Source organism: Rhinolophus sinicus, chromosome 14 (genome assembly GCF_057876585.1).
Source record: "Rhinolophus sinicus isolate RSI-liver-muscle chromosome 14, RSI-T2T, whole genome shotgun sequence".
NCBI lineage: Eukaryota > Metazoa > Chordata > Mammalia > Chiroptera > Rhinolophidae > Rhinolophus > Rhinolophus sinicus.
The window spans coordinates 101,854,550-101,879,820 of NC_142514.1; the positions used below are offsets into that span (position 1 = coordinate 101,854,550).

The 25,271-nt window shown below is 48.1% G+C and overlaps 1 protein-coding gene across 1 annotated transcript in view; it reads right to left on the reverse strand.

The window, feature by feature from the left end:
* Window positions 1-23,736, reverse strand: part of TMPRSS4 (transmembrane serine protease 4) — a 43,505-nt gene extending 19,769 nt beyond the window's left edge. The window contains exons 1-3 of the mRNA XM_019716184.3: window positions 23,581-23,736; window positions 6,218-6,251; window positions 2,609-2,722 (exon numbers count right to left, since the gene is read on the reverse strand). Of these exons, the coding sequence (XP_019571743.3) occupies window positions 2,609-2,722; window positions 6,218-6,251; window positions 23,581-23,583 (151 nt within the window). The 5' untranslated portion in view covers window positions 23,584-23,736. The remainder of the gene's footprint in view (window positions 1-2,608; window positions 2,723-6,217; window positions 6,252-23,580) is intronic.
* Between the last annotated feature and the right edge of the window lie 1,535 nt (window positions 23,737-25,271).

Sequence of the window (25,271 nt, forward strand, 5' to 3'; positions counted from 1 at the left end):
GGTAGTTTCAGGCCCAGTTCTGCCACTTAGTGACTGGTGTATTTGGTCCTGAGCGTTAGTTTTCTTATCTGTAAAATGGAGACAATAACACCTGTCCCACATCTAAAGATGGCTGAGGAGTCAAGAGAGATGATACGTGTGGGAGAAATTCAGAAACAGCCCCCACTAGCCTCTTACCCCCAGGCTCTGGCACAGTGCCTCTGGAGGAGACAGTTGTACCTGGAGTCTGAAGACCTGAATGCTGGCTTTGCCACCTACTGTGTGACTTTAGACCAATCACTTCCCCTTTCTGGGGCTCAGTTTCCTCATCCGTACAGCGAGATGATGATACCGCCTCACAGAGATGTTGAGAATATTTGGTGAGCTGAGTTAGTGAAAGCGTCTCATAACTATCAAATGCAGTTCTAGAATTAGTTGTTTTTATCTGGGGTAGAAAGACCCATTAAAAGGATGATGTTTTGTTTTGTTTTGTCTTCTGCCTGTTGCCTTCAAATTCTGTTGCTCACTATATTGGGTGATGGGAATGAGTCTAGTGTTTTTAATTTCTCAGGGAACAGATATTTTAACGCTTTTCCAAACTCTCCTGGCAGGAAGAGCTCTTCCTGCCTCACTGAACTCTCCCTTGGCCTGAAGGTCCCCATCTGCAGCCCAGCATCACTCCTGGCTGGCCTAAGAGTGGTGGTAATAAGTCTGCTGAGGCTCCCACGTATTAGTGCTAAATGCTTTCCATGCATTGCCTCACGTAATCCTGACAACAACTTTAGGAGGTAGGTGCCATTATTAACTTGCACTACAAATCAGGACTGAGGTTAGTGTTAGCATTTATTTCCCAAGGCCACATAGCACTTATGTGGTAGAGCCAGGATTTCAATCTGGGTCTGTCTAGCTCCAAAGATCTTCGCTGCCTCTCCATGATTTCCCTGAGGGGGCTCAAGGTGTCACCTGCTGGCCCCGGGGCTCCAGGTTTGAGTAAAGCTAGGGAGGAACAGGTCAGATATTTCCTAGACCTTCAGAATTTGGTTCATGGCTGGGAGCCAGGGTAAGTAAGGCAGGGTTACTCCAGTCTCCTGGGACAAAGCCAGGACACAGTGTCACCAGTTGAGACCCCAGAAGCCAAAAGGTTGAGGGACTGTACCCCAGGCTGGAGGCTCAGTTACTTCCTCCAGTTGCTGAACCTGAGGGGTCCCAGGGCATGGAATTCACACAGGGAGACCCCAACTTTAAATTATGCACTAGTGCCTGCCCTGGCTTCCCCTGGATGAATTTGGATCTTCTCTCTTCACTGTGGTGGGGCATATGCTCAGAGAAAGCACACTGATCTTAATATTAATGTGAACAAAACAAGCTTAGGATGGCAAATCTGCTGCTGCTGCTGCAAATCCAACACCACTTTGGGCCAGTCAAGGTCAAGGAGAAATGATTTGGGGTTTTCTGCATCTCATACCCCTTCAGGGCTCTCAGGGATCTTAGTGGTGTTTGTATTGTGGTGTGGATCTGCATTTCCATCACCACAGGTGGAAGTGGACCTGCTCAACTGGGGCCTGGGGACCTGATCCAGCTGTGTGCAGCTGCCACGCCTCTTCTTTGAGCTTGGTACTCAAGTGGGGAATGTGGAGTTGGATCAGATGATCCCAGAGTGTCCTCCAACGAGGTGGTGGCTGTTGCTGGTGCAGGTACCACCACAGTTACAAGTGTAGGCTCCTGAAAGGCCCATCCTGGCTGGTTAGCAAATGCGTGGCATTGGTTACATCTCTGCACGCTGCATGATGGCCCACACACTTTTGCACAACCTGGTTTTTATCCAGGTCCTTTATACACATTATCTCATTGGTTCTCTGATGTTCTTCTGAGAGAAGCAGGATGTTTTATAGATGAGGAGATTGAAGTTAAGAGAGGTTGAGGAACTTACTCAAGGTCACAGAGCAATCAGTGGCAGTGCCAGGATCCCCATCCCAGATTTCTGGTTTCCTACTCTGGCCCCTTTGCTCTACTCCCTGTGAAAGCTGTGGTTGGTAACCTGCTGTGACTATTAGGGAGAAGGCAAGGACTTGATGTTGGCACTGCAAGGGAGGGACTGTGGGAATCCCTGCTCATTCAGTTTACTCTTCTTTGTCACAGAGTGGCCTGCCCAAGATCTCACTGGGCCTCAGTCACCAGCCATGATGAAGACAGAGCTAAAGATGGGGAAGGGTGCTGTCTGCCTGGGTGGTCTTCCCCCAGTGCCTCCTCTGTTTATCCCCTCCTCATGAGCAGAAATGCTACCTGCTTTTCTAGCCAGTAGAGCTGCTCAGATCCACTCAGCTCCCAGTCTGCAGGCATGGGATAGAGGAGGCTGGGGTTGTGCCTGCCTGTGCTAATTGCCTGAGGGGTTGCAATGTGTGCAACTGTGCTCTACCTATAGAAGAAACCATCTGGGATAGAGGCCATCTGGGGTAGATGGGGGCTGGGTTCATCTCCTTTTTTCACTCTTAGAGGGAAGCTTCTTTCCAAGCAGGGGATGGATACATGTAGATACAAAGCATTGTGACTCTGATGGGGTGCAAATATGGAGGGTGAGGGTAGAGGTGGGGGCAGTAATGAGGGGGTGGGGTTGGGGGCTGCTACTTACTGAGGACAGCCACGATGACAATGGTTGCCAGGCTCAGCAGTGCTGCGATGATGGGGATCCCCACCTTTTTGAAGGTCTCCAGGGGAGTGTGGGGTTTGCGCAGGGGGGTGACATCTATGAAGGGGTAGGGAAGAGCCTGCAGTCACCATTTGGTGACCGCCCCTGCCAAAGCCCACAGACTCCCCACCCTCTGGCTTCCCCATCCTCCACCATTGCGCTGAACTACAGAAATGCTTTGGGGAGAGTTTTTGTTAGTGTTGGGGGTGGGTTATTCCTTCAGACTAGGCTTAGTTTCATCAGCACATGGTTATCCCACCTCCTTTCACTTACTCAGCCTTATCCATTTCACAAGGGCCCTTCAAATGAGCCTCCAGACCATGGCCTCTTCCCCTAGTCTTGCCTTAGCCTGTTTTAGGATGTTTCTCCCTGTCCAGTCTGACCCGTGTCTGCTCTGGGAGAGGCACGTACCCATTCATTTTACTATTATTTATCCTCTTTCCTGGTTTTTAAGTTAAACTATAAGCTCAAGGAGGGCAGGGGCCTCCATTACAGTATGTGCTTAATAGAGGCTTAATAAATACCTGTGAATGAATGTACCCCAATGGCTCCCATCTCCAATTCAATTCAAAAAACAGCAAGTCTCTAGAATGGTCCTTGTCTTTAAGGAGATTACAATTTTGGGGAAGAGGCAAACAGGGACACAGTTGCCAGTACTGCCAGACACCATCAAAGCACTCAAGTGGGCCTCTGTAGGTGGAGATGGGAGAAGGAGGAGCTGGACCAGCTGACAAAGACCTGGGGGTGGGGACTGTGAGCTCCTGGTGTCCCTGGGATGCCAGGTGGGTGAAAGCATGTTGTGGAGGCAGGACAGGCAAAGTCCGTTGGTGGAGAGTCTTGAATACCATGGTAGGCGTTTGGATTTTATCCTTAAGGCAATGAGGAGCCATGGAAAGCTTTGAGCAGCAGAGACATAGGATCACGTTAATATTTAGCAAGATGCATCCTTCATTAGGGAGGAGATGGATTGGAAGAAAAGAGTCTGGGGCTCTGGAGACTGGGTGGGAGCCCATTGATGCCTAAAGTAGAGACACTAATAACTATATTGTCCATTTCACATGGTTACCCAAGGAGATATTACATGGGCAAGGTTTTGAAGAGTTAAATTCTGAGGAAGTAACAGAGACAGTGTCCTCTGCATCCCTTCTCCTTGCAGGCAATAAGCTGGGGAGGTGCCACGGGGACTTTTTTGGGGTGAACTAAGTGAGGAGTCATAGGAATCATGAGAATCTCTAGAAAACAATAGGCTGCTCTCTTCCCCCTCACCTTCACATGGCTTGCTCCCTCACTTCTTTCAAAATGTTCTTCAAATGTCATCTTCTTAGTGATGCTTTCTTTGACCTCCCTATTTATAATAAAATGCAATCTTCCAACATTTCCTATCCTCCTTCCTGTTTTTTTTTCCAAAGCACTTATCATCTCTAACGTACTCTATATTTCACCTATTTTGCATCTTTTCTGTCCCCTCCCATTCCCGCTTGACATGAAGTCTCCAAGAAGATAGGAATTTTTGTCTGTTCTATTCACTGCTGAGTCCCTGGTGTCTAGAACAGTGCAAGGTTTCTAGTAGGCATTCAAAAAAATATTTCTTGAATGGATAAAAAAAAATGCTCTTTGCTTGTTCTCTTAAGCATATCCCTTCCATCTTTCTTATAGGTCTTATTTTATTCTGCGTTTAGTGATGATGGCTAGTTATGTCTGTCTCTATCTCTTTCTTCAGCTCTTCAAAAGCAGAGAATGGCACCCTTCCAGTACCTGGTGCCCGATAACTGCTGATAGCATTGAATCTGTTGATAGGGAAAGCTTTGTGTTTCCTCAAAAGGGAGACTTTAAAGCTCAGACACAGAGCTCGGGCCCTGGGGGTGTGGGCTGGTATTGCCTGTCATTGTCAGGACCTGACACAATAATGGTAGCAGATACTGTTTTTAAAGTTCCACCAATCAGTGTCCAGAACCGTCCTCTTTTCTGTGGCCATGGACATGGTGAAATTTTGCTTATTCACTCATGCATGATTTATTTATTGAGCACCTACCTCTAGGGACATGAGGTTGGCTTGTTTTCTCAGAGATGGATTACCTATTGGGAGCCCCTTGATGAGTTCCCATGTCCAAGGCCCAATTTTTCTGCTTCTCTGATATTCTCAGGAAGAACATCATCATGAAGGGAAAGGTTTTCTTGGTTTATTGTCTCGTACTTGGTTTAAGTTAAAGAATCCACTGAGCCATGAGTAGCCTCCCTGCTTGCCACTGTTCCTTCCTCCAGCTGGTCCTGCCCACTGCTGCCAGACTGAGCTTTCATTCCATCACTTCCCTGCTCAAAAACCTTCAGGGGCTCTCCATGACTTCCATATCTGGACCATACGCTACTCAGAGCTTTCAAAGCCAGTGTAATTTAGCTCCAGTCTCCCAGATAAGTGGACTTCCTACTGCTAGTTCTTGCCAACACCCACTTCTACATAGGCAGGTTCACTTCCTGGTCCTTGAATAGCCTGTTTTCATTCTTACTTCTGAATCTTTGTTCCTGCTCTTCTCTTTACCACTGAGACACTCATCTCTTCCTTCTGTTTTGTGACAGTTTATTCCTGTAGGGCTTTTGTCAAAGCTTGCCTGACCCATGACGCTTTCCCTGATCACTCAGCATTGATCTCCCCCTCCCAAGCACCCTCACTCTTAACTTGTTTTATGGCAAACTTAACTTGTTTTCTGGGTTGGCAGTTCTCAGGCTTACTCAGGTGAAGGAGCACTTGGATGTCTGGTGTGCTTTTGGGGACATCATGGTCTATTAATATATGAAATTCTATAGTATAAACTAGGCATCATTTCACTTGCTGAAGATTACATTGTTTGTGATAATTATGAACTTGCAACTCTGAAATAAATAAGCTGTCCAATTAAGTGGGATTGGTCATTTCCTTATCGATCTGTCATATTAGTTTGTTCTTTGCTCACTCGTTCTGCTGATCCAGCAGGCTGTCAGGAGTAGGTATCAATGGACTAAGAAAATGGAATGGGAGGGGGGAAAACCATTAAATTTGGGAACACTTTATCTATTAACTTATGTTTCTCCTGTAAGTCAGGCAAAACTACCATTTCCTATTCTACCAGTGAAAACATTTTGCCGACCTTGTTTCTTGAAAGCATGGTCAGAATGTAAACTCCATGAGGGCAAGAACTTTGGCTATCTTATTTACTGCTGTAGCCCAGTGTCCGTCCCAGAGCCTGACACGTGGCAGGCACTCACCGTGTTGTTCAATGAATGTGAGAATGAGTAACTGAACAAATGAATTGAAGAATCACTGTTCTTGGGGTTTTAGGTTTGTTGGTCCTATTTCCCCAGAGACCATGCCTCCTACTTCTAGAATGAATCCTGATCTTCCACTTGCTTAACAAGTGTTTGTTGAATGATGGATGGATGGGTGGATGGATGTCTCCCACAGCATTTAGCACTTGGTGGTGATAGTGAGGGACACACAAGAAGGGTTTAGTGTCTACTTGGTAACTGATTGAAACTCAAAGGCTGAGGTAAATAAAGGAAAACCAGACCCGATCTTACCAAGGCTGTTCAGGGGTTGATCACTGTCAGGATCCTGTAATTGAAGGAAAAAGAGTCAGTGAGTTGAGGGAGGGAACCTCTTAGGTTGGGGCTAACAGCCTGGGGGAGGCTCTTAGTTCTCACCTGCATTCCCTTCTCCCTGATGAATCTAAGTAGGAGAGTCTCTGTGATATCCAAATAATTGGTTCAAAATATAAAATTTAGTTATACATCTATATGACCTGGTACAATTAGTTTACTAATTTTAGCAAATAGCTAGCAATTGTAGAAATGACTGGTTGCTGGGCTGTTGTGTGTGTTGTTGAGTTTCTTGAGATGATTCTGCTCTACTGTCTGTTTTGTCAATTATTTATCCACTTTTACAGATGTTATAGTTCTGTAAACACTTGAACAGATACTCTACAAAAGGGGATAACCCAGTGGCCAATAAGTGGCAAAAGATGCTCAATATCATTACTCATCAGGCAAATGCAAATTCAAACCACAGTGATATATCTCTACATAGACACCAGAATGGCTAACATTAAAAAAGGCTGACAGTACTAAGTGTGAGGAGGATGTGGAGCAACTGGAATTTTCATGCATTGTTTGTGGGTGTGTAAATTGGTACAAATACTTTGGGAACTCATTTAGCTGAATCTACTAGAGCTAAACATGTGACTATTCTATGATTCCATGACCCAGCAATTATAGCCAAGAGAAATGAGTGCATACGAGTAGCAACAAACAAACAAACAAACAAACAAACAACGCTGTATGTGAATATTTGTAGTAGCTTCATTCATAATAGTTAAAAATTGGAAAAACCAAAACATCAATCACTGGTGGAGTAGATAAATAATTGTGGTATATTCATATAATGGCATATAATTCAGCAACGAACAAGAACAAACTAATGCTAAATGCAATGACACATGGATGACTCTCAGACATAATAATGAAGGAAAGAAAAGCAGACACAAAAGAGCATTCTCTGGGTGATTTAATTTATGTGAAGTTTAAAAGGTAAAGTTAAACTATGGCGATAGAAGTCAGAATAGTGGTTCCCACGGGGAGGTGAAAGTGGTTGTTGGAAGGAGCATAATGGAGCCTTCTGAAATGTTGGAAAGCTTCCAGATCTTAATCTAAGTGTTGGCTACATGGGTGTACAGATGTGTAAAAATTCACTGAGTGGTATACTTTAGATTTGAGTACTTTACTGAATATACGTTATACCTCATAACACAAATAGACAAACAAACCACCAGAGCACTATGGTATTTCTGTAAGTGTAGTCTTAGGTCACCATCGACACACATACACAAATACATGCAAGGCTCTGTTCTTCCACTTAGTCATACCACGTCCTGTATGCACTCAGCACACATGGCCGTGTAGGGGCCCACACGACAGCCACGCACACAAAGGCTTGCATACAGAGTATATGTACCCACTTTCTGCGAGGCAAATGTTAAAGGGGAGGGTGCTGCCAATGTTCATGCTCTCTGAACCCTTCCCTTGCTCTCATGCCTTCCAGAAACCTCTCTTCTTGCCTTCCCCAGTCTGGCACAGGACCTGTAATTCCCAGGCTGGGGAGCAGCAGGTCTGCCCAAACTCCAGGTCTCCACCCAGGGACTTGCCTTCTGCTGTGCTGAGGTTCTGATGGCTCCAGTGGTGGGTGGAAGAACAGTGGGGCCCTGAACATTTCCAGCTGGGAAGTTTTCCAGTCCCATTTGGGAGGGAGAGGGTGTCTTCTAACCCCTGGAAGAATGCCCCATATTAGACATAGGGGGTCCCTGGGCAGTGCCTGCTCTCGTGGCTCAGCATGGCAGACACAAGCACTGGGAGAAGTTCTTCCTTTTCTCCCAAACTCTGCAGTCTGCTGGAGGGCCATGCCTGGCTTTGCCCTTTGGTGACATCAGCCACAGGTGGCTGGGGGATGTAGTAGAGCAGCCAGTAGTAGAGACAGCAGGAGCTGAGTTGTAATATAGGCTCTGCCTATATTAAAGGGGAGCCTTTGGGTAAGATACTTAAGCTCTCTGAGCTTCAGGTTTATCCTCTGAAAGTGGGGAAAATACAGCTACTTCCAAGCGCACCTGTGAGGATGAAATGAGACTTCTGGTGGACAGTGTGGCTCACACATTAGAGCCCCATTCCCCATACCCTTCCATCCTGTATTCCCCCAGCGTTTGGTACAGGACTTTATTACAGCACTCTCCCACCAGGGTCCCTGTTTCTTACTGCCTTATACCTTCTGTGTTTTGCATTGGGCTTGTACCTATTAAAGATCTGATAAATGACTATTAAATGGAACTGAACTCAGCTCTGCAATGTAATTCATTCCCACCCATCTCTCCTCCACAATCACCAGGGCCTGGGTAGGGGACGATGTCCAGGATAAAGATGAGAATGAATTGGGGGAATCTGCCTTGCTACGGCGACAGAGTCAGGTGATAAAAATACCAACAGTAATCTACACAGAATTGGCACCTAACAGTTTACGAAGTCCTCTAAGTCAAATTCAAAGGTGAATAGGATTGATATCAATTGTCTGATAACCAGTATGAGTAGCTTTCGATAATTAAGTATTAAATGAAACAAATATTTCTTGAGTGTCTGTGTTGCACCAGGCACTGCTCTAGGAGCTGTGGATTCAAAGACAAATAAGAGATGATTGCAGCAGGATGGGAGAAAGGCCCAAACAAGACAGGTGAGGCCCTGCCTTCACCTCAGGTGAGGCAGTGAGTGAGGGGCGGAGAGGAGAAGCAGGAGGAGGGCAGGCTGTACACAGATAAACCAAAAAAGATCAGAGAGTCATGGATGCTACGCTGAGAGTAAAGGGGGTGATAGGAGACAGTGACTGGCTGGATACTCAGAGTGGGAGGTCTAGGGAGGAGTCAGGTGGTTAGGGAGGGGCTCTGGGCTCAGACTTGAATGACAGGAAGTAGCCAGACAGGCAGGCAGGCAGACAGCAGTAAGCCTGGTGTTGGGGGAACAGAATAGAGATCCACATGGCTGGAGTAGGTGAGGATAAGAGGAGGGAGAAAGAGGCTGTTGGTAGAAAGATTCAATGTGTGGCTAGATAAAGGCAATAGGCCTCACCAATGGGTTGAATGCTCTTGGGTTTTTATTGAGCAGGTAAGAGGGTGTGTGCTGAGATGTGGAAGGCTACAGGAGAGGCGGGATGGAGGGATATCAAGAATTTTCATTTAGCGGTCTGTCCCTTGTCAATTCATTCTTTTTCACTGAGGTGTGATTAAAACATACAGTGAATGTTTAAATTAAAAAAATATATTACAGTAAAAGACACATTGCCATTAATCTCTCTCAAAATACGCCCCCTCACTTCGAACACACTTATCTCATTGTTCTTGCCACTTTCTGAAGCAGTTCTGGAAGTTGTCTTTCATGAGTGTCTTTCGTTGTGCTGTCGTGGCTGCCTCCATGTCCTGAATCAATTCAAAACGTTTACCTTTCATGGTCATTTTGACTTTGAGGAAGAGCCAGAAGTTGCATGGTGCCAGGTCTGGTGAATAAGGTGGATAAGGACACACCGTAATGTTTTTATTTGACAGAAACTGCCATACCAGAAGCGATGTGTGACATGGAGCCTTTCCGCTGTGATCACAAAATACGGTGAAGGCTGCTGCCGAGTGCCATCTGACAGAAAGGCAGGATCTTCAATATGGAAAGAGGTGCATCGAACCTTAGTAACAGTGTGTGACAAGTTTCATCTTGTTCGGTGCAGTCAGTCGGGTGTGAGCTATGGTTGAGAAAAGGTGTGTTTTAAAGTGTGTGGTAAATCATCCTCCATCGTGACAATGGTCTGTGTCACACATCACTTCTGGTATATGGCAATTTCTGTCAAATGAAAACGTTACGGTGTGTCCTCAGCCACCTTATTAATCAGACCTGGCATCATGCAACTTCTGGCTCTTCCTCAAAGTCAAAATGACCATGAAAAATAAACATTTTGAATCAATTCAGGACATGACAGCATAACTAAAGACACTCAAGAGGACTTCCAGAATTGCTTCAGAAAGTGGCAAGAACAATGGGATAAGTGTGTTTGAAGTGAGGGGGAGTACTTTGAGGGGGATTAATGGCAATGTGTCTTTTACTGTAATAAATTTTTTATTTTATTTAAACATTCACTGTGTTATTTGGTCACACCTCATACCTGTATATACTCGTACATGCCTGCATTAGTTGAACCATGTAGGGCAAGTCTCTTTTGTCTATTATTAATTCAACAAATACTGACTTGTATGCCTTTGGTGGACCTGAATATTCTAGAAGCTGAGATACAGAGGGAACAAAAGGGGCTTATAGTCTGCATTTCCTGAGGCCTTGAATTCCTCATTGTTGAACTGAAGTGACCTCAGTATTCCTTTAGCCAATATGTTTTCAACTGCTCTCCACTGAATAGTGGTTATACAGAAAAAATGTCATACCTTTTTGAAAATAAAAGAGAAAGAGAAAAAAATAAATCAAATCTGCAAGCTAGAAACATAGGGACTCTAGCTATCTTGGTAATTACTGCGCTCCCTGTTGTCACCTACAATACCTGGCAAATAGTGGATATTTAATAAATATTTGTTGAATGAAAGAATTAAGGAAAATATCTCAGTTTCAGGGCTCAGTCCCAGGCCAGCGTTAAAGATACTGACTGTGATATATTCACCCAATGGAATATTATGCTGCAGTCAAAATAAATGAGGTATGGTGCCACAAAATAATACAGATGACATTAACAATTCAATGTTGAAGGAAAGAGTCTCAAAAGATTACGTAGAGCACAGAATCTTTTTTATAAAAAAGCAAGGAAATGATGAACATAGGATTTGGGATGATACTGATTTTGGCAGGGGGTTTCTAGAATAGTCCCTGGCCTATAAAAGATGCACAATCAATATTTGTTGAATTTTTAAATAGAAGAGATTTGCCCACCTACCTCAGCAGGGGGATCTCCTGATTAGATGTAGGTTATTGTTAAATCCTAGCTTTTGTTTTGGGTGGTGGGTTTGTGGAGGCTTACTGTAATACATGGTTAAAATTGTCTAACTACTGTGTTTCCCCGAAAATAAGACAGGGTCTTATATTAATTTTTGCTCCAAAAGACGCATTACAGCTTATGTTCAAGGGATGTCATCCAGAAAAATCATGCTCGGGCTTATTTTCTGGTGAGGTCTCGTTTTCGGGGAAACACAGTAGCTGGTGGGTTACGAGGGGGCCTTGCATGGATCAATAGTGAAAAATGTCATGAATGAAGGATTATGACTCATTCAGTGCCTTGCACCTGGGGATCAAAGAGAAAATTAAAAGGCAGCTGCTGGCTATGCTGAGGGGTCAGAGGAGTCAAACTCCTGTCCTCCCTCTGCTCTGCTCTGCCTCTCATGCTGCCCCCTTCTTCCAGTTAGTGTCCCACTCTTTGACTTTTCTTTTTTTTTTTTTTTAATTTATTTTTAAAATTTATTGGAGTGACAATTGTTAGTAAAATTGCATAGATTTCAGGTGTACAATTCTGTATTACATCATCTATAAATCCCATTGTGTGTTCACCACCCAGAGTCAGTTCTCCTTCCATCACCATATATTTGATCCCCCTTTACCCTCATCTCCCACCCCCCACCCCCCTTACCCTCTGGTAACCACTAAACTATTGCTCTTTGACTTTTCTTGAAGCCTCTCTAGCAAATTTCTTTGATACAGAGATCAGAGATGATACGTTGCTAAATTTCTGGGAAGGGGAGTTGTTGAAAGTCATGAGTATTGGGGATGATGGACAGGGAAGTATGGGTGCATTTTATGCCTATGAGTGGCAACTGGGGAACATCAGTGTCAATGGCTACCTGAGCAGGATAGAGATGGGGATAATCTCTGCATTGCCTCTGTGGGGACTGAGCCCCAGAAAGCAGTTTCCAGGCTCTTGGCCTCACATAGACAGGTGCTGGCTCAGGTAGTAAATGGCCATCAACTGTGATTGCATGGCCATCAGCTGTGGCTAGTTGGCCGTCAGCTGTAGCCAGTTAGCCAATTAGCCGCTAATATAACTGCTGCGGCTACGGAGGAGAGAAGGAGAAAAGAGAAGAACGGGGGCTAGCAAGAAGATGGCGGCTGGGCTGGCAAGCGCGGATGGCGGTTTGCGGACAGTGTGGATCCAGCCTCCAGTGAGAGTATAGTGCTGCCAGAGAGAATATAGTGGTATGACTCCCCTGCCTATGGCTCCGTGGGTGTTCCTTTTTGGCCTCACCATATCCTGCGTTATGTGGGGAGCGAGACCAGAGACCCTGCCGGGTCCCCTGCACGACAAATGGCACAGCGAGCAGGGTCTCCCGCACGACAGCCTCTCAGCCCAGAATCAATCCTGAGCCGGGGAAAGGAAAAATGGGGCTGAGAGATATGGGAGTAGGTAAGACTCCAGGATTTGGCCAGCCCTCAGCACTTTGCATCCTGCCCTGATCACAGGACGCAAAGCCAAAAGGGTCTCTGGAGACCATCCCAGGCAACTCCCTTGTTTTCCAATGAGAAAACAGGCCAGACGGGGGAAATGTCTGGCTCTGGACTTGACAGAGGGAAGAAGGCTGAGTCCACCAAAGACCAACTGTGGGGACAGAGCCAGGAGTGCAGTTCCCAGGCTCTCGGCCTCACGTGAAAGGTGCTGGCTCAGGTAGTAAATGGCCATCAACTGTGATTGCATGGCCATCAGCTGTGGCTAGTTGGCCATCAGCTGTAACCAGTGAGCCATTGGCAACTAATATAACTGCTGTGGCTATGCTAGCAGAAAATGGGGGCTAGCAAGAAGATGGTGGCTGAGCCAGCAAGCGGCGGAGTGAGGGTTGCGGATCGTGTGGCTCTTGTTTCCTGTTCTCCAACCCAGCTGCCAGCGAGAATATAGTGATATAACTCCTCTATCTATGGCTCTGTGGATGGATGAGGCCATCACCATGTCCTGCATTCTTATGTGGGGAGCGGGACCAGAGATCCCGCAGGCTACCCTGCACGACACCAACTGTGCCGCCTTCTGCTTTGCTGGAGGTGTCTCTGTTTATCCCCAACTTGACTCAATACCTGGCCACACCTGCCATGGCCCAGGCCCAGCCCAGCCCATGCGAAGGCATCAGCATTTTCCTTTGTGTTGGTGCCACTGCCTGGGTTAGGCCTGTCTGCTCTGTTGATTCAGTCTGCAGCAGAGCCCTCACTCACGGGACCAACAAGTGTCTGACCTATGGCTCATCTGGGGAGGAAGCTGCTGCTGTCTGGGGTACAATGGAAGGTCAAGAATGCCCAGGCCCCCAGAACCTAGGAGGGCCTGGGCTGGAGGAGGTGGGCGGTGCGGTGGGGAGGTGGAAGTGGGCAGGAGTCAGATGGCGGAAAAACACCTGCTGATCGCCTGATTAGCTCACAGAATCATCTTTCTCTGCTTCTTACTTGGTCACCGGTGGCAGAAAGGCATTAATCCAAGACCCAAATGTGAAGGCAGAACAATTAACTACTGCAGCTGGGTATTGTTATATGGTTTACAGTACTTTCATAATTGCTGTTTCAGTTAATCCTCAGAACAACTCGGAGAAATTATCCCCCATTTACAGAAGAGGAAACCAAGGCTCGTGTAGATTAAGTGGCCACTGTGGCCTCAGAGCCAGTAAATAACAGATCCAGCTCCTGGGGCCGGACTTTTACATTCAGCAGTCTGTCTTCATTTCCCCCCAGTTTCAGGACCCAATGTGGGTTAAGTGTCACTAGCTGGTTCTGGGCCTTTTGATTGTCTACTCCCCTGCCATGAAATCTAGCTGCATATAATCAGCGTGCCATCAGCACGCAGAGGTTACCCCCAGCTTCTCCCCACCCCTTCCTCCATCTGAAGGCAAACCCACCTCTGCTTAGTGTGTGGCTCTGCAGCGTCATCCATGAACAGGGCTAAGAAGCCTGTCCTCCCAGAGTGTGTTAGAAAGGGCTGTCTGCAGTGCTTGCGACTGAGTAGGGGCTTTATTGATATTAGCAGCCTTTCTTTCCCCTCTTCTATTAGGTTTGTATCTTTCTCACTTGCTTCTCCTTCCTTTTTTTTTTTTTTTAACTAATTACTCTCAGCGCTGGGTGTTTTAGGTCCCAGAGAAACTCATGTTTGGGCTTAGCTCAGCTCCAACCTTCCAGCCCAGAGATGATAAACCCAGACACATGGCAGCTCTTGTTTTTAAATGAGGGCGAGGATTAAGTATGCTGCAGAGAGGCCACAAAGACCCAGCCTGGGGAGAATGAGCTCTCATCTTGTCTTCTGACTTGCTATGTGGCCTTGGGCACGCCCCTCAACCTCTCTGAACCTCAAGATCCCTTAGGGTAATTGGGAACTCTCTTTTAGAGTTGGTGAAGCAGATAAAAGGGTTAAAAACCACACAGTGAGATGAGTGTCCTCCACCAGGCTGATAATGAGGTGAAGAAGAGGCAGTGCTCACAAAGGCCTAAGGAAAAGAAGCCTGGCTAGCTTCTTTGCTGTTCTTGCCAAGCAGCCTGCCCCTGGGGCCTTACTTCTCTCTTCCTCTCTGCAATGCTGACTCTGCATTTTCCTGTTCTGGGATGAAGTTGGTAAGGGCAGAGCTGGGATGATTGTGATGCAGGAAAAGGGAGGAAAGCAGGAGCACATAAAAGGGACTTTCTGACCCTGGTTGTGTCTGTGGCAGCTTCAGGCTCCTCTGGGGGCTACAGCCCTGGCTTCCCAGCATCTCCCAGGGAAAACCTAGAGCCAGGGATGCTGCTGTTGCTAGGTGATGGGATAAACAGGTCCTTTGTGGCTCTGGCAGGTGGCAGCTAGGTTGCTGAGGCCAGTGACACAGCAGGGGATAGCCCAGGGGAGGAGGTGGGGAAAGTTCTGGGTGAGCCAGGAGACACAAAGGCTGCTCACAGTCAGCTTGCAGAGTGGGGCTCGGTCAGCGGCTGGCTCCGGTGCTCAGAGGACTGCTCTGAGGGGGCCTTACTCTGCTCTCTCAGGCCTGAACCTGCATCTCACCCCCAACTCGATGGCAGAAAGCTGTGTCTTCTCTACGTGCAGCTGGGATAGCTCAGTTTGATGCCTTTTCCAGGCTCGAGCAATACGCTGTCTCTTGGGGGCCTCAGCCATGACAGGTAAGGTGAGGACAGGGGACATGAAAGCTGGGTGATCATTTGTCTGGAGAGGAGGGTGTGAACTTCCTGAGATGAGCCTGGCTGTGATGCAGCAGCCCTGCGTGCCTGGAAGGTTCTCAAAGATGACAAATCATCCTGGCTTTCAAGTATCATCTGAACGGTTTCCCTGTCTCTAGACAGATCTCTCTCCTGCCATCCATGCTGTGTACAGGTGGACATCCAACCTCTCATGTGAAGGACCGCAGGGAACAGTCTCACTCGCTCTGCCTGGTGTTTAGGTGTCCAACAGCAGCACATTTTCCTTCAGGACTAACCTCAACCTTGGCTGCTACATTAGAAACCATTTTGCCTTGTTCTAAGCCGCATAGGTACTGACCTGCTGGCAGTTTGAGCTGAGAAACTTAGGCCCCATCCCAGCACATAATGGCTCCAGGGCAGGGCCTGGGGCAGAGAAGAGGTACCAGGCAGCCTGCTGTTAGCCTGCTGCCTCGCTGCCTTCATTAAAGAACCAGGCTTTGTGTTCCAGCATAGCTCTTAACTCCAGGGAGGAGACCCAGAGGAGAGGGTGAAGGTAAACTATCCCTGTTTCACAAATGGGGAAACTGAGGAACAGAGCCGTTATGCTATCTGTCCCCAGGTCACATGTCAAGACAGCGTAAAGGCCAGGAGTGAGACGTTGTTGTTAGCTGTCCCTCCGAGGTCTTTCTCTTGGTTTCAGGGAAGCAGCCCATCCTTTGCAGCCTTTCTGAGTTCCCAACAATTCTACTTTGCTCAGCTTTCTTTCTGCCCCAGGTTGGTGGGTCAATATACCTTCTCTTCCCAGGAGGGTCTGATGTGAAGGGAGGTGCCCTACCTTTGCACACCTGAGGTCAGTGCCTGGGCGGTGGCTGAAGAGGACCCGAGAGAGCCATCAGGAGTCAGGACACTGAGACTAACAGGGACTCTTAGGGGTTTGCCTTTAGGAAGGGCTGATGAAGCTTAACGCTTGGAGGAACCCTAAACATTGCAATTTACCTAAACTAAGAAACTGCCATCCATGATGCAGTCCGATGTTTATAAAAGAATCCCACACAGTTTATACTGTCTTTGAAAAATCATACTCCCTTTTACTTGTCCTGAATTATCCTTTACACTTTAAGGAGGAGGGGAGTGTAGGAGGGGAGAGGGACTTTGGTGTTATAAAGCCTGACTCAGCTATTTACCTGCTCAGCAACCTTGGGCAAATCACTTAACACCTCCTTGGACCCAGTTTCTGCCTTTGGAAGCAGGTACGAAAAAACTGACTGATAAAACTAGAGGGTGGGAAAGATACTGCAGGGTGCTCCACCCGTTAGTTATGTGAATTTTTAAGGCACAGGAACCCCATCTGGTCCTCTTCATGATTTTACAGACTTGCTCATGGTCCCCCATGGTCTTTGGGGCTTGAGGGGGTCTCAGCTGCTTTGGTCAGAGGTTGTCCCTGTCCCTGCTGCTCCTGAGTTCTGTGTCAGGAGCACTGGCATGAATCCAGCTTTGCCCCTCACTAGCCACGTGCTCCTGGGCAGGTTACTTAGTTTTTCCAAGTCTCAGTTTCCTCATCTGTAAAATGGGGAAATTCGATCTGCTTCAAAGGGTTGTTGGTGAGGATCAACTGAGAGATGACACATGTGGTGTGCTTGGCTCAGTGCTTGACATATAGAGGAGTTTAGTGTGTGAAAATAGTCCCCTCAGCTCCAATTACCGTGGAGGCGTGGCGAGCAGAACTCCACACAGCGTTGGGGGAGGGGCTGCACCGCGGTTCTGTGCAAGGGCAGGACTGAACATTCTCACTTGTTCCAGCGGCTCCCAGAGCACCAGCCTCCCTTGGGCGGTTTGGGTGCCTCAGCAGAGCCATCTCCTGGCAAAGGTCTGTAGTGCCGCCCGGATCTCCTGTGAACTGAACTCAGATCCTCTAGCGCTTCAGTGGTTTTCTGTGACTTCCCTGCATCTGTTACTTTGCAGTTGCATAATCCGAAGCTCCTTTACCACTTTCCTGCCCACTCACATACGCTGTGAGCGATCTGTGAAGGTTTCCTCACTGGGCTGCCACTTGCCGGGGGAGGTTGTTTTACAGTGGACGGGGCACAGGCCTCAGGCAAGTTATTTAACCATTGGGAGCCTCAATTGCGTGTGTGTGTGTGTGTGTGTGTGTATGAGAGAGAGAGAGAGAGAGAGAGAGAGAAAAAGAGAGAAAGATTGATTCGATAAATCTTCCTCTTAATGAGACCAATGTGCTCATGGAGAACATACAGCACATAGTAAGAATGCAATAAAAGTTAGTAATAATAATAATAAAAAATAAAAATAAAAATATCCATTCATCCAGGCAGTGTTCTGGGGACTGAATATGCAGCAGTGAACAAAAGCAGCAAAATCTTTGTGCCCATGGAGTATATATTCTATTTTTTTATTAATAATTAGTAACAATATTAATATAGAATCTAGCAAGTATTTGACATAGTAGATACTCAAAACATCATTTATTATTAATGGGAAAGAGCCTAATAGAGGGCCTAGCATGTATGTAATAGGAGCTGAACAAGTGGTAGCTATTTTTATGGTTTCACTAGGCCAAGGGGGGAATCAACGGGCTAGAGTGCACTGGGGGAGGGTGACCAGGGCAGTTAGGGGAACTGAAATCATGTCTTGTGACCTACGTGAACTTTTTACGAACAAAGGGTGGAGGATACAGGCCAGAGAAGTGAAGACCTACAGTAGCACAAATGTGGTCCTTTAAAATGTGGAGGGCCATCTCAAGGAAGAGGCAAAAATAATGCTGAGGACGAATGGGGGAAGTTACAAAGGGACTGCTTTCTCTTGGCAAGAAGGTTATTTTAAGCCTCAGAAGGTGTGTGAGTAGAAGCTGGATGGTGAAGATTTCCACGGTAGACAAAGGCAAGGCCAGATAAGGATTCCACGGCACCACAGGGGCATTTAGTTGGGTCCCCATAGGTTGCAGCAAGGGGAAGAAGGTGGGGCAGGAGTGGTGGGGGTCACAGTCTTTTCAACACTGCAGCTCTGTTTTTTTTTCTGTTTTCCACATCTTGGTTCTAGGTTAGCTATCAGTGGGGCACAGGGCTCCGAGGTTGAAACAAATTTGGGGAAACCACTTATTTAGAAGACCTGTAAGGTCCTTTCCTTAGGACCTGTGATTCTGAAGAGCTTGCCATTAGCCTGTAACTTCTATTAAATCCTTCCACCAACAACATAAGTCCTAGGCCTGATTTACTTACAATTTTCTCTCTTTAAATCAGTTTTCTATTCTTAATGATCTCATGGTAACTTGATTTCTTTCCTAAGCAGCACTGGATATGAAACTTTGTCTCCGTCTTCTTGAACGTCTAAGCTGATTGTGGTTTCCTTTATCCATGGTATTTTTTTTTCCTCTTTAGTGACTTTTAGTAGATTAGTGAGGGATGCAGTGTCCTTGCAGAAATGACACTGCCTTTCTTCCACTCAGTTGTGTCAGCTGATGCAGTCTTTCCTCAATGAACACTTTATTATAAAATCCATAAGCTTCTAGGTAGGGAGGTGGGAGCCCCTGGTTCTGCAGTTCAAGTTCTAGTTTGAAGTTCAGGTCTTCTGTGTCCACATCTTGGAGGAGGAGGGCATAATGGAAAAGCTGGGCACTTGATATTGAAGTTCCAGAGCTTGGTGTCCCAGCCCCAGCTCTTCCTGGCTGAGTGACCCTTTCCAAGTCACTTAAGCTCTTTGAGTCTCCATTTGTGTCAGAGCTGGTGTAAGACTCAGGGAGATTCTGGATGTGAATGTGTTTGTCTAGCCACAAAATGCTGCACTTGTTGCATTTGGGTGGAGATAAGATGTTGCTGCTGCTATTATTATTCTCTTTGAGATCACCAGTGTCTTCTACTCACCAGGTTAGTTCTCTGCCGGGACTCTCCTCTCTGGGGATCAGAGATGAGATCATGTGTGAAGTCCCGTGTTAGGGTGGGAATGAGATGAAGGTGAGGTGGAGTGACCTCAGCTACATTACCCCCTTCTTGTTGAAATCTGTGGGTGACTGAGTGCCCTGCTGTGCCTGGCGTGGGGGAACCCTGCCTCTGTTTCACCTATGGAATATATGGAACTGAAGGCTTCGATTTTGTGTATAATTCTCTGAATCTCCCACAGTGTCTTGTCAGTATATGGCACTTAGTATATGCCCAGGGAAAACATGCTAAATGAAAGAATGCATGCATATTATAAAGAAGAAACTGAGATCGCAGGAAATGCCTGAAGCATTTGCGGGCTCAGCCATACCAGCAGGCAGAACCCAGCCAGACCTATGTGCAGGATGTTTTGTGACAAAGAAAGACACATCGGCTGCCCCTGGGCATGTGCCCAGCCCTGGACGGGTGCCGTTTCTGGTTGCGTGTGGATTACGCTAGGAAGCTGGAAGCTGCTCTGGGAGGGTGGATCGGGGAGAGGGGTTGTGGGTTTGGGTCTTGTTTGTGAATTTCTTTGCTGCAATCATGATAGAGCTCTAGGCTGTGAGGTGGAGTTAAGCATGTAGCAGGGGGTTTGCCACATGGGCTCTGCTCACACTCTCTCTTCCTTATCACTGGGGTTTGTGGGCGGGCTCAGGCCTGTCCCTCCCTCACCCCAGTCCTGTGTGGGACGAAAACACTTAGGTAACACCTCTGGTAGAATCTGGTATCTTTTCCTGTCAGTCTTGTCTAACGTTCTTTTCAGTGTCAGATAAATTAGGTAGCTGGTTATAGGGATTCAGTCTTGGTCATTTGTCATTCATTCACAAACATTGGTCAGCCGCCTATTCTGTGCTAGGTTTGGGGCTAAAAGGTGGAAAAGACACAGACCCCGACCTCAAGAAGATCACAGTGTGGTTGCAAAAGGGTTATAAAAAATGGCAGCTGAATGCCTTTTATGTTTTGGGGAATTCACTGTTTTGGGCAATGATTGCTTGGGAATTTGAGGTGTTTTATAGAGGCAGATGTTTTCATCTGAGCAAGAAGAAAGACTGAGGTGAGAAGAGCTATCTGGGAATTCTGAGAGGCCCGTGAAGGTTTTCAGTCCTGACAGTGATTGTCTCCTGCTGTCCTGGGTTGGCTTTGGGGCTTTGGAAAGTTTCTCCAGTCCTGAGCCCTGTTTTTGGTTTCTTTTTCCTATTCCCCCCCACCCCCACCCTGGACTAGTGTTCCTCAATTCCCACTTTCAGCTCCTCAGATTCTCTTAGGCTTTGTCATGGTGACAGGCTAGGGAGTGAACGATATTTGCTGCAGGTGACTGCTGGCTTTCTCAGCTGCACGGAAGGAAGGCTGAGAGAAGAGGCTTGGAGGCATGGAGGGAGCCTGACTTCTAAACCACCTCTGTATGTCAGTAGTCAGGCACAGAACTGGCCCCAAAGGCAGGAGGGAAGAGCCCTGAAAGACGGAAGAGCGCTGGGGATAGTTCTTCCACCTTCACATGAAATGGCCCTTCTCCCACCCTCCCACCCTCCATGCAGCCTTCAGTGGCCTCTGGCCTCTGGCAAGGCCACATGCCCTGGCAGAGCTCTCCCAGCACCCTATGTTTCATCACAGCACGTGTCTCAGTTGTTCTTTAACATGAATTTATGTGATTGTTTAATAATCATGTTTCTCCCTGCTCCCACTCCCTCTAGACTCTGAGCTCCATGACAGTAGGACCCATGTCTGCTTTCTGTCACTAACAAGGCTGGTGCAGGCACAGGGAGGCATACTGCCTATTTTGTGGAATGAGTGAATGGAGCTGGATGCCTGCTGCCCTGCCTGGTAGGGAAAGGTGGCCTGGGCCAAACTTCTGGAGGCTCAGCCCAAACATGACCCCCTGGCAGCTGCTGGTGCCCTTCTATGGTCCATCCCCACTGAGCTCCAGTGCACAGTGGGGACCCTGAACCTGAGATTATTGGTGGAGGGGCCTGCATGACTACCCCATGGGCCCAGACCTCAGCCATGGCCCTCCCTGCTCCCTGGGCCTGTTGGTCTCACCACACCACCCTCCCCTTTTCCCTCACTGCCAGGCGTTCTTGCTGCTCACATACAGTTTCCTCTGCCTGGAATGCCCTTCCCACCGTCTCTGCCTCGAGAGCCTCCTCATCCTCCAGGTCCAGCACAAGTACCTTTTCTTCTGGGACAGCTCCTTGACCACCCCAGAGAGAATTTACTGTGTTCTCTGCCCCTGGAGTGCCTTGTGTCACCTATAATATTGGACTTGTCACACTCTGTTAGGATCCTTTGCTTAAGGAGCTGTCCTTCCTCTGGACTCTGTGGGCAGAACATAGGCATTGCACCCTTTTGCTCCCAAGACTTCCAGCCATCTGGAGGCTGGCTAATAGCTGGCCAAATGGTGGTTGGAAGGATGAAGCCACTTGGGGGGTCATAGCAGCATCAAGGCCCCCCTTGCTTGTCTTACCCTCTTGGGTCTTTTCATTGCCCAGTTCTTGGTCTGCTGTCTAAGAGCCCAGGATGGTGCCACCAGGCCTCAGTGGGCTCCTGGACTCTGCCGCCATCTGAGGTGGCCTCCGCCCATGCTCCTAGACCCCCACTGCCAGCAGGTTGGCCTGCTACATTCCTGAGCCACAGCCCAGCCCAGCAAATCCCTTGGTCTGTACCAGCTGGCAGGGCAGAGAGGAAAGGGTAGGGAGGACCTGCTTCCTTCAGAGCAGTCAGAGGGTTGGGGCTGACCTCAGGCATTCAACACTCTACTCCGGTGGCTCATGGTGTGTTTGAGGCCTCCTGGATAATGCTGAGTCAAGACCAGGATGGCTAGTCACGGTGTCCTGGCTTCCCTCCAGGGCTCAGCTGAAGCCTAGGTATCAAGGGATACATTTCCCTCCAGGATGGAGAATGAGCTCAGACCTCTCCCCACAGCCTTCCCTACATCCTGCTGTCACTCAGCACACCCCGTTGAATAGTCTCAAGGGAGAACCATTGTTAAGAAATAGCAGCCCTGCAGGACTCTGACTCAGTTCAGGGACGAGCCTGTGGGTGTGGAAGGAGGCAGGGAAGAGAAGGGGAAGGGAGGGCTAGGCCTGGGCATGCGTTGTCCTAACTCTCCCCAGGGCTGGGAGCTATGGTTATACTGGCCTCGTTAGAGGAAGATTACAGGGTAATTAGGCACAGGTGGCTTAATGGCTACCTCAGGGACCAGAGGCTCCCTGGTCCTACCCTGGATCCTGGCCATGCTGCTGTCTTGCCTTTGGGGCCCCAGGCCTGGCTCCTCTACCACAGTGCACCCACCTGCCTTCCCTCACTCATACAGCAGTGTCCAGATCCTTCCCTGGGCAGTGAAGGGTCAGGGTTGCTCATGCTGCCCACCTGTCATTTCCTGGAGCAAATTGCTCTTTAGTCACAAGCCCTTCCATCTGCAGAGAGCCTATTCACATACATTATCGGCCCGTTCAATCTTTCCATTAACCGTGTGTGTGTGCAAGGGGTGGTAGATAATATTTCTATTTTATAGAGGGAGAAAATGAGTCTCAGAAGGAGTAAAGTCTCAAGGCTAATAAGCTAACAAGGGAGCTGGCCATTTGACCTTTTGATTCTACAGTTAGTGCTCCAGTTATCTGGCCTAGAAATTACTATGTTGTTCCCCCAAGAGACACTCCAGTTTCCTCAGTGCCACCAAGAAGCAGCTCAGTGCCAGTCAGGCTGGCACTGCTTCCTCTTCTCCCATGAGAGCCCCGGTGGGATGCAGCTTCTCTGTGTAGGCTAGGCTTCTGAGCACTTCCTTGGATGGGGATATGGGCAGCTGGTGCTTCGATCCTGGCTGGATTTTAGAGTGAAGCAGGCAAGTCCCTCCCCTTTCTGACTGGCAGACATTCTCGGCACTGGGGGGGCTAGAACTTAACCAGACTTTTCAGAGGAGTCCCATGGGAAGTGCTCGGGCGGGGGCACTTACGGGGCCCCAGCAGGTCACCTCTTTTCCCCTTGGACAGAATGCTTCTCCTTTCCTTCCTGTCCCTCCCCTCCCCTCTCATTTTCATGTTGGTTGTTGGGCAACTGCAGCATCTTTGCCAATAATTGGAGAAGGAAGATTCCCTGGGTCCCCTCCCTGTCCTCAGCTGTTCTTCTTGAAACATGGGATTCATTCTTTTTGCCTCAAGACAGTGAAGCAACTCAAGAGTTCAGAGAAGGAGATAGGGCAGGGCCAAAACAGAGGTGTCACAAAATTCTCAGCTGATGACTTCTCAGGCTGCCTGAAGGGCTCTGTATGGGGAGATCTGCCCCCCTCCACCAGTGTTTGGAGCAGAGGACCCCCGCACTCACCATGCTGGCTCTGAAATCTTCCGGGTTTCTCTGTGGCCTGGAGCTGAGGTCAGAAATGAAAGTCAGGAGGAGGGCCTTTCCAGATGGGGCCCCGGCTTGCCCGCAGGTCAGAGACTTCCAGGCAGCATTGGCTGGAGGAGGCCTAAGTGCAGAGCAGGCCTTGCTCCCTCATGTCCAGCACCCGCTCCCCTAGTGAGCTGTCCAGCTCTCACCTCTGTGTTCCAGGAGTGATTTGGGTACTGTGCGGCAGGGATGTCGATTACAAGAACCCTACAGTGAAGTTGCCAAACTGGAATGACTGTGTCTTGTAACACAATACCGTCTTAGGGGCTGGGACACACCTGCAGTCATTCGTGGGCCCTTTTGCCTCAGAACAGGTGACACACCCAGATGTCGCAAAAGCCTTCCCGCCTGAATGACTTCCACCCAACTGGGTGTTGGCTGACCATGATGTCAAAAGGCTCTCTCTCGCTCTCCTGGTTGTGTGACTTCTCACTCGTATGGGTACTTTTGTTTGGGGTTCTGAGAAGTTGCACAGGTGGGATGACAAAATTTACTGCTCAGTGGAACTGGATTGTTCTCATCCCTTACAAAAGCGAGATAAACCTGGCCCCCAGGAGTGACACTGTCCTGTGCAGGGCTCATATGCAGTGTACCAGCCAGCATCCCACCTGAGAGTATTTGCCCCTGCCTCACGAGTTATTTAACATTTTTTAATATCACCCTTGGTGCCATGGCTGAGACCCCGGTCTCCGCTCCTCACAGGATCACTTCCGATTCACATGCTATTGCATCCTGAGGCCCGAGCTGGCCCTGGCCAGGGGGTGTGAAGGTGAGACCGTGCAACCACAGAACCGTGGAGCTAGAGGAGATTTGGGCAGCTGTCTTCTCCTGCTCCTTTTGTATGTGAGGAAACCAAATTTCAGAGGCAAAGCCAAGTACCCACAATCACACAGTGAATCAGTGTCATATTCTGAACAAATCCAGATCTTTCTCCATTTCTCAGCCTTGATCCTCCCTGGAGAACAGCCCAAGTGAGACTTGTGTGTATTGGCCCTTCCACTGATAGCACGCGTCTATGTTCCATCTCTGTAATTCTAACAACAACCTCATGAGGCATATTTTCTTACGTTTGGCAGCTGAGGAAATCATAGCCTATGGCTCATGAAGAGACTGGCCCCCAAATCATACCAAGTTTTTGGCAGACTTGGGGCTTGCACTTTGTTCTCCTACAACTTCTAGCCATGTGAAGTGGCTGAATGTAACACAAGTGTCTGAAAGCCTCTGTACATAGTCTGGGGAGACATGGTTCATGGAAGACACCAGTGACATCTGAGCAGGAGCAATATCAGGCAGATTTAACTGATTGCTGGCCAGATCTCAGCTGCTCAGTGTAATATAGCCTTAGACTTGTCTCTGAGCAGCAGAGATCTGTGGCTGGTCTGAAGGGCCTCTTGAACAAACATGGCCCCAACTCTTCCCCACTGCAGCGTGGCAGCCATTATAACTGGAAGTTTTGTGCCTGTGATCTCAGAACAGGTGACTCGAGGGGACAGGCTGCAAAGACCCAGACAGGCACCTCTCTTTTAAGGAGGACTCAGCAGTGGGGCAGTGAGAGGCTAGCGGGTCACGCTGGACCAGGCTTTCCCTAGCTTTGCTTCTTCTACATGCCAGGCTAACCATCTGGCCCC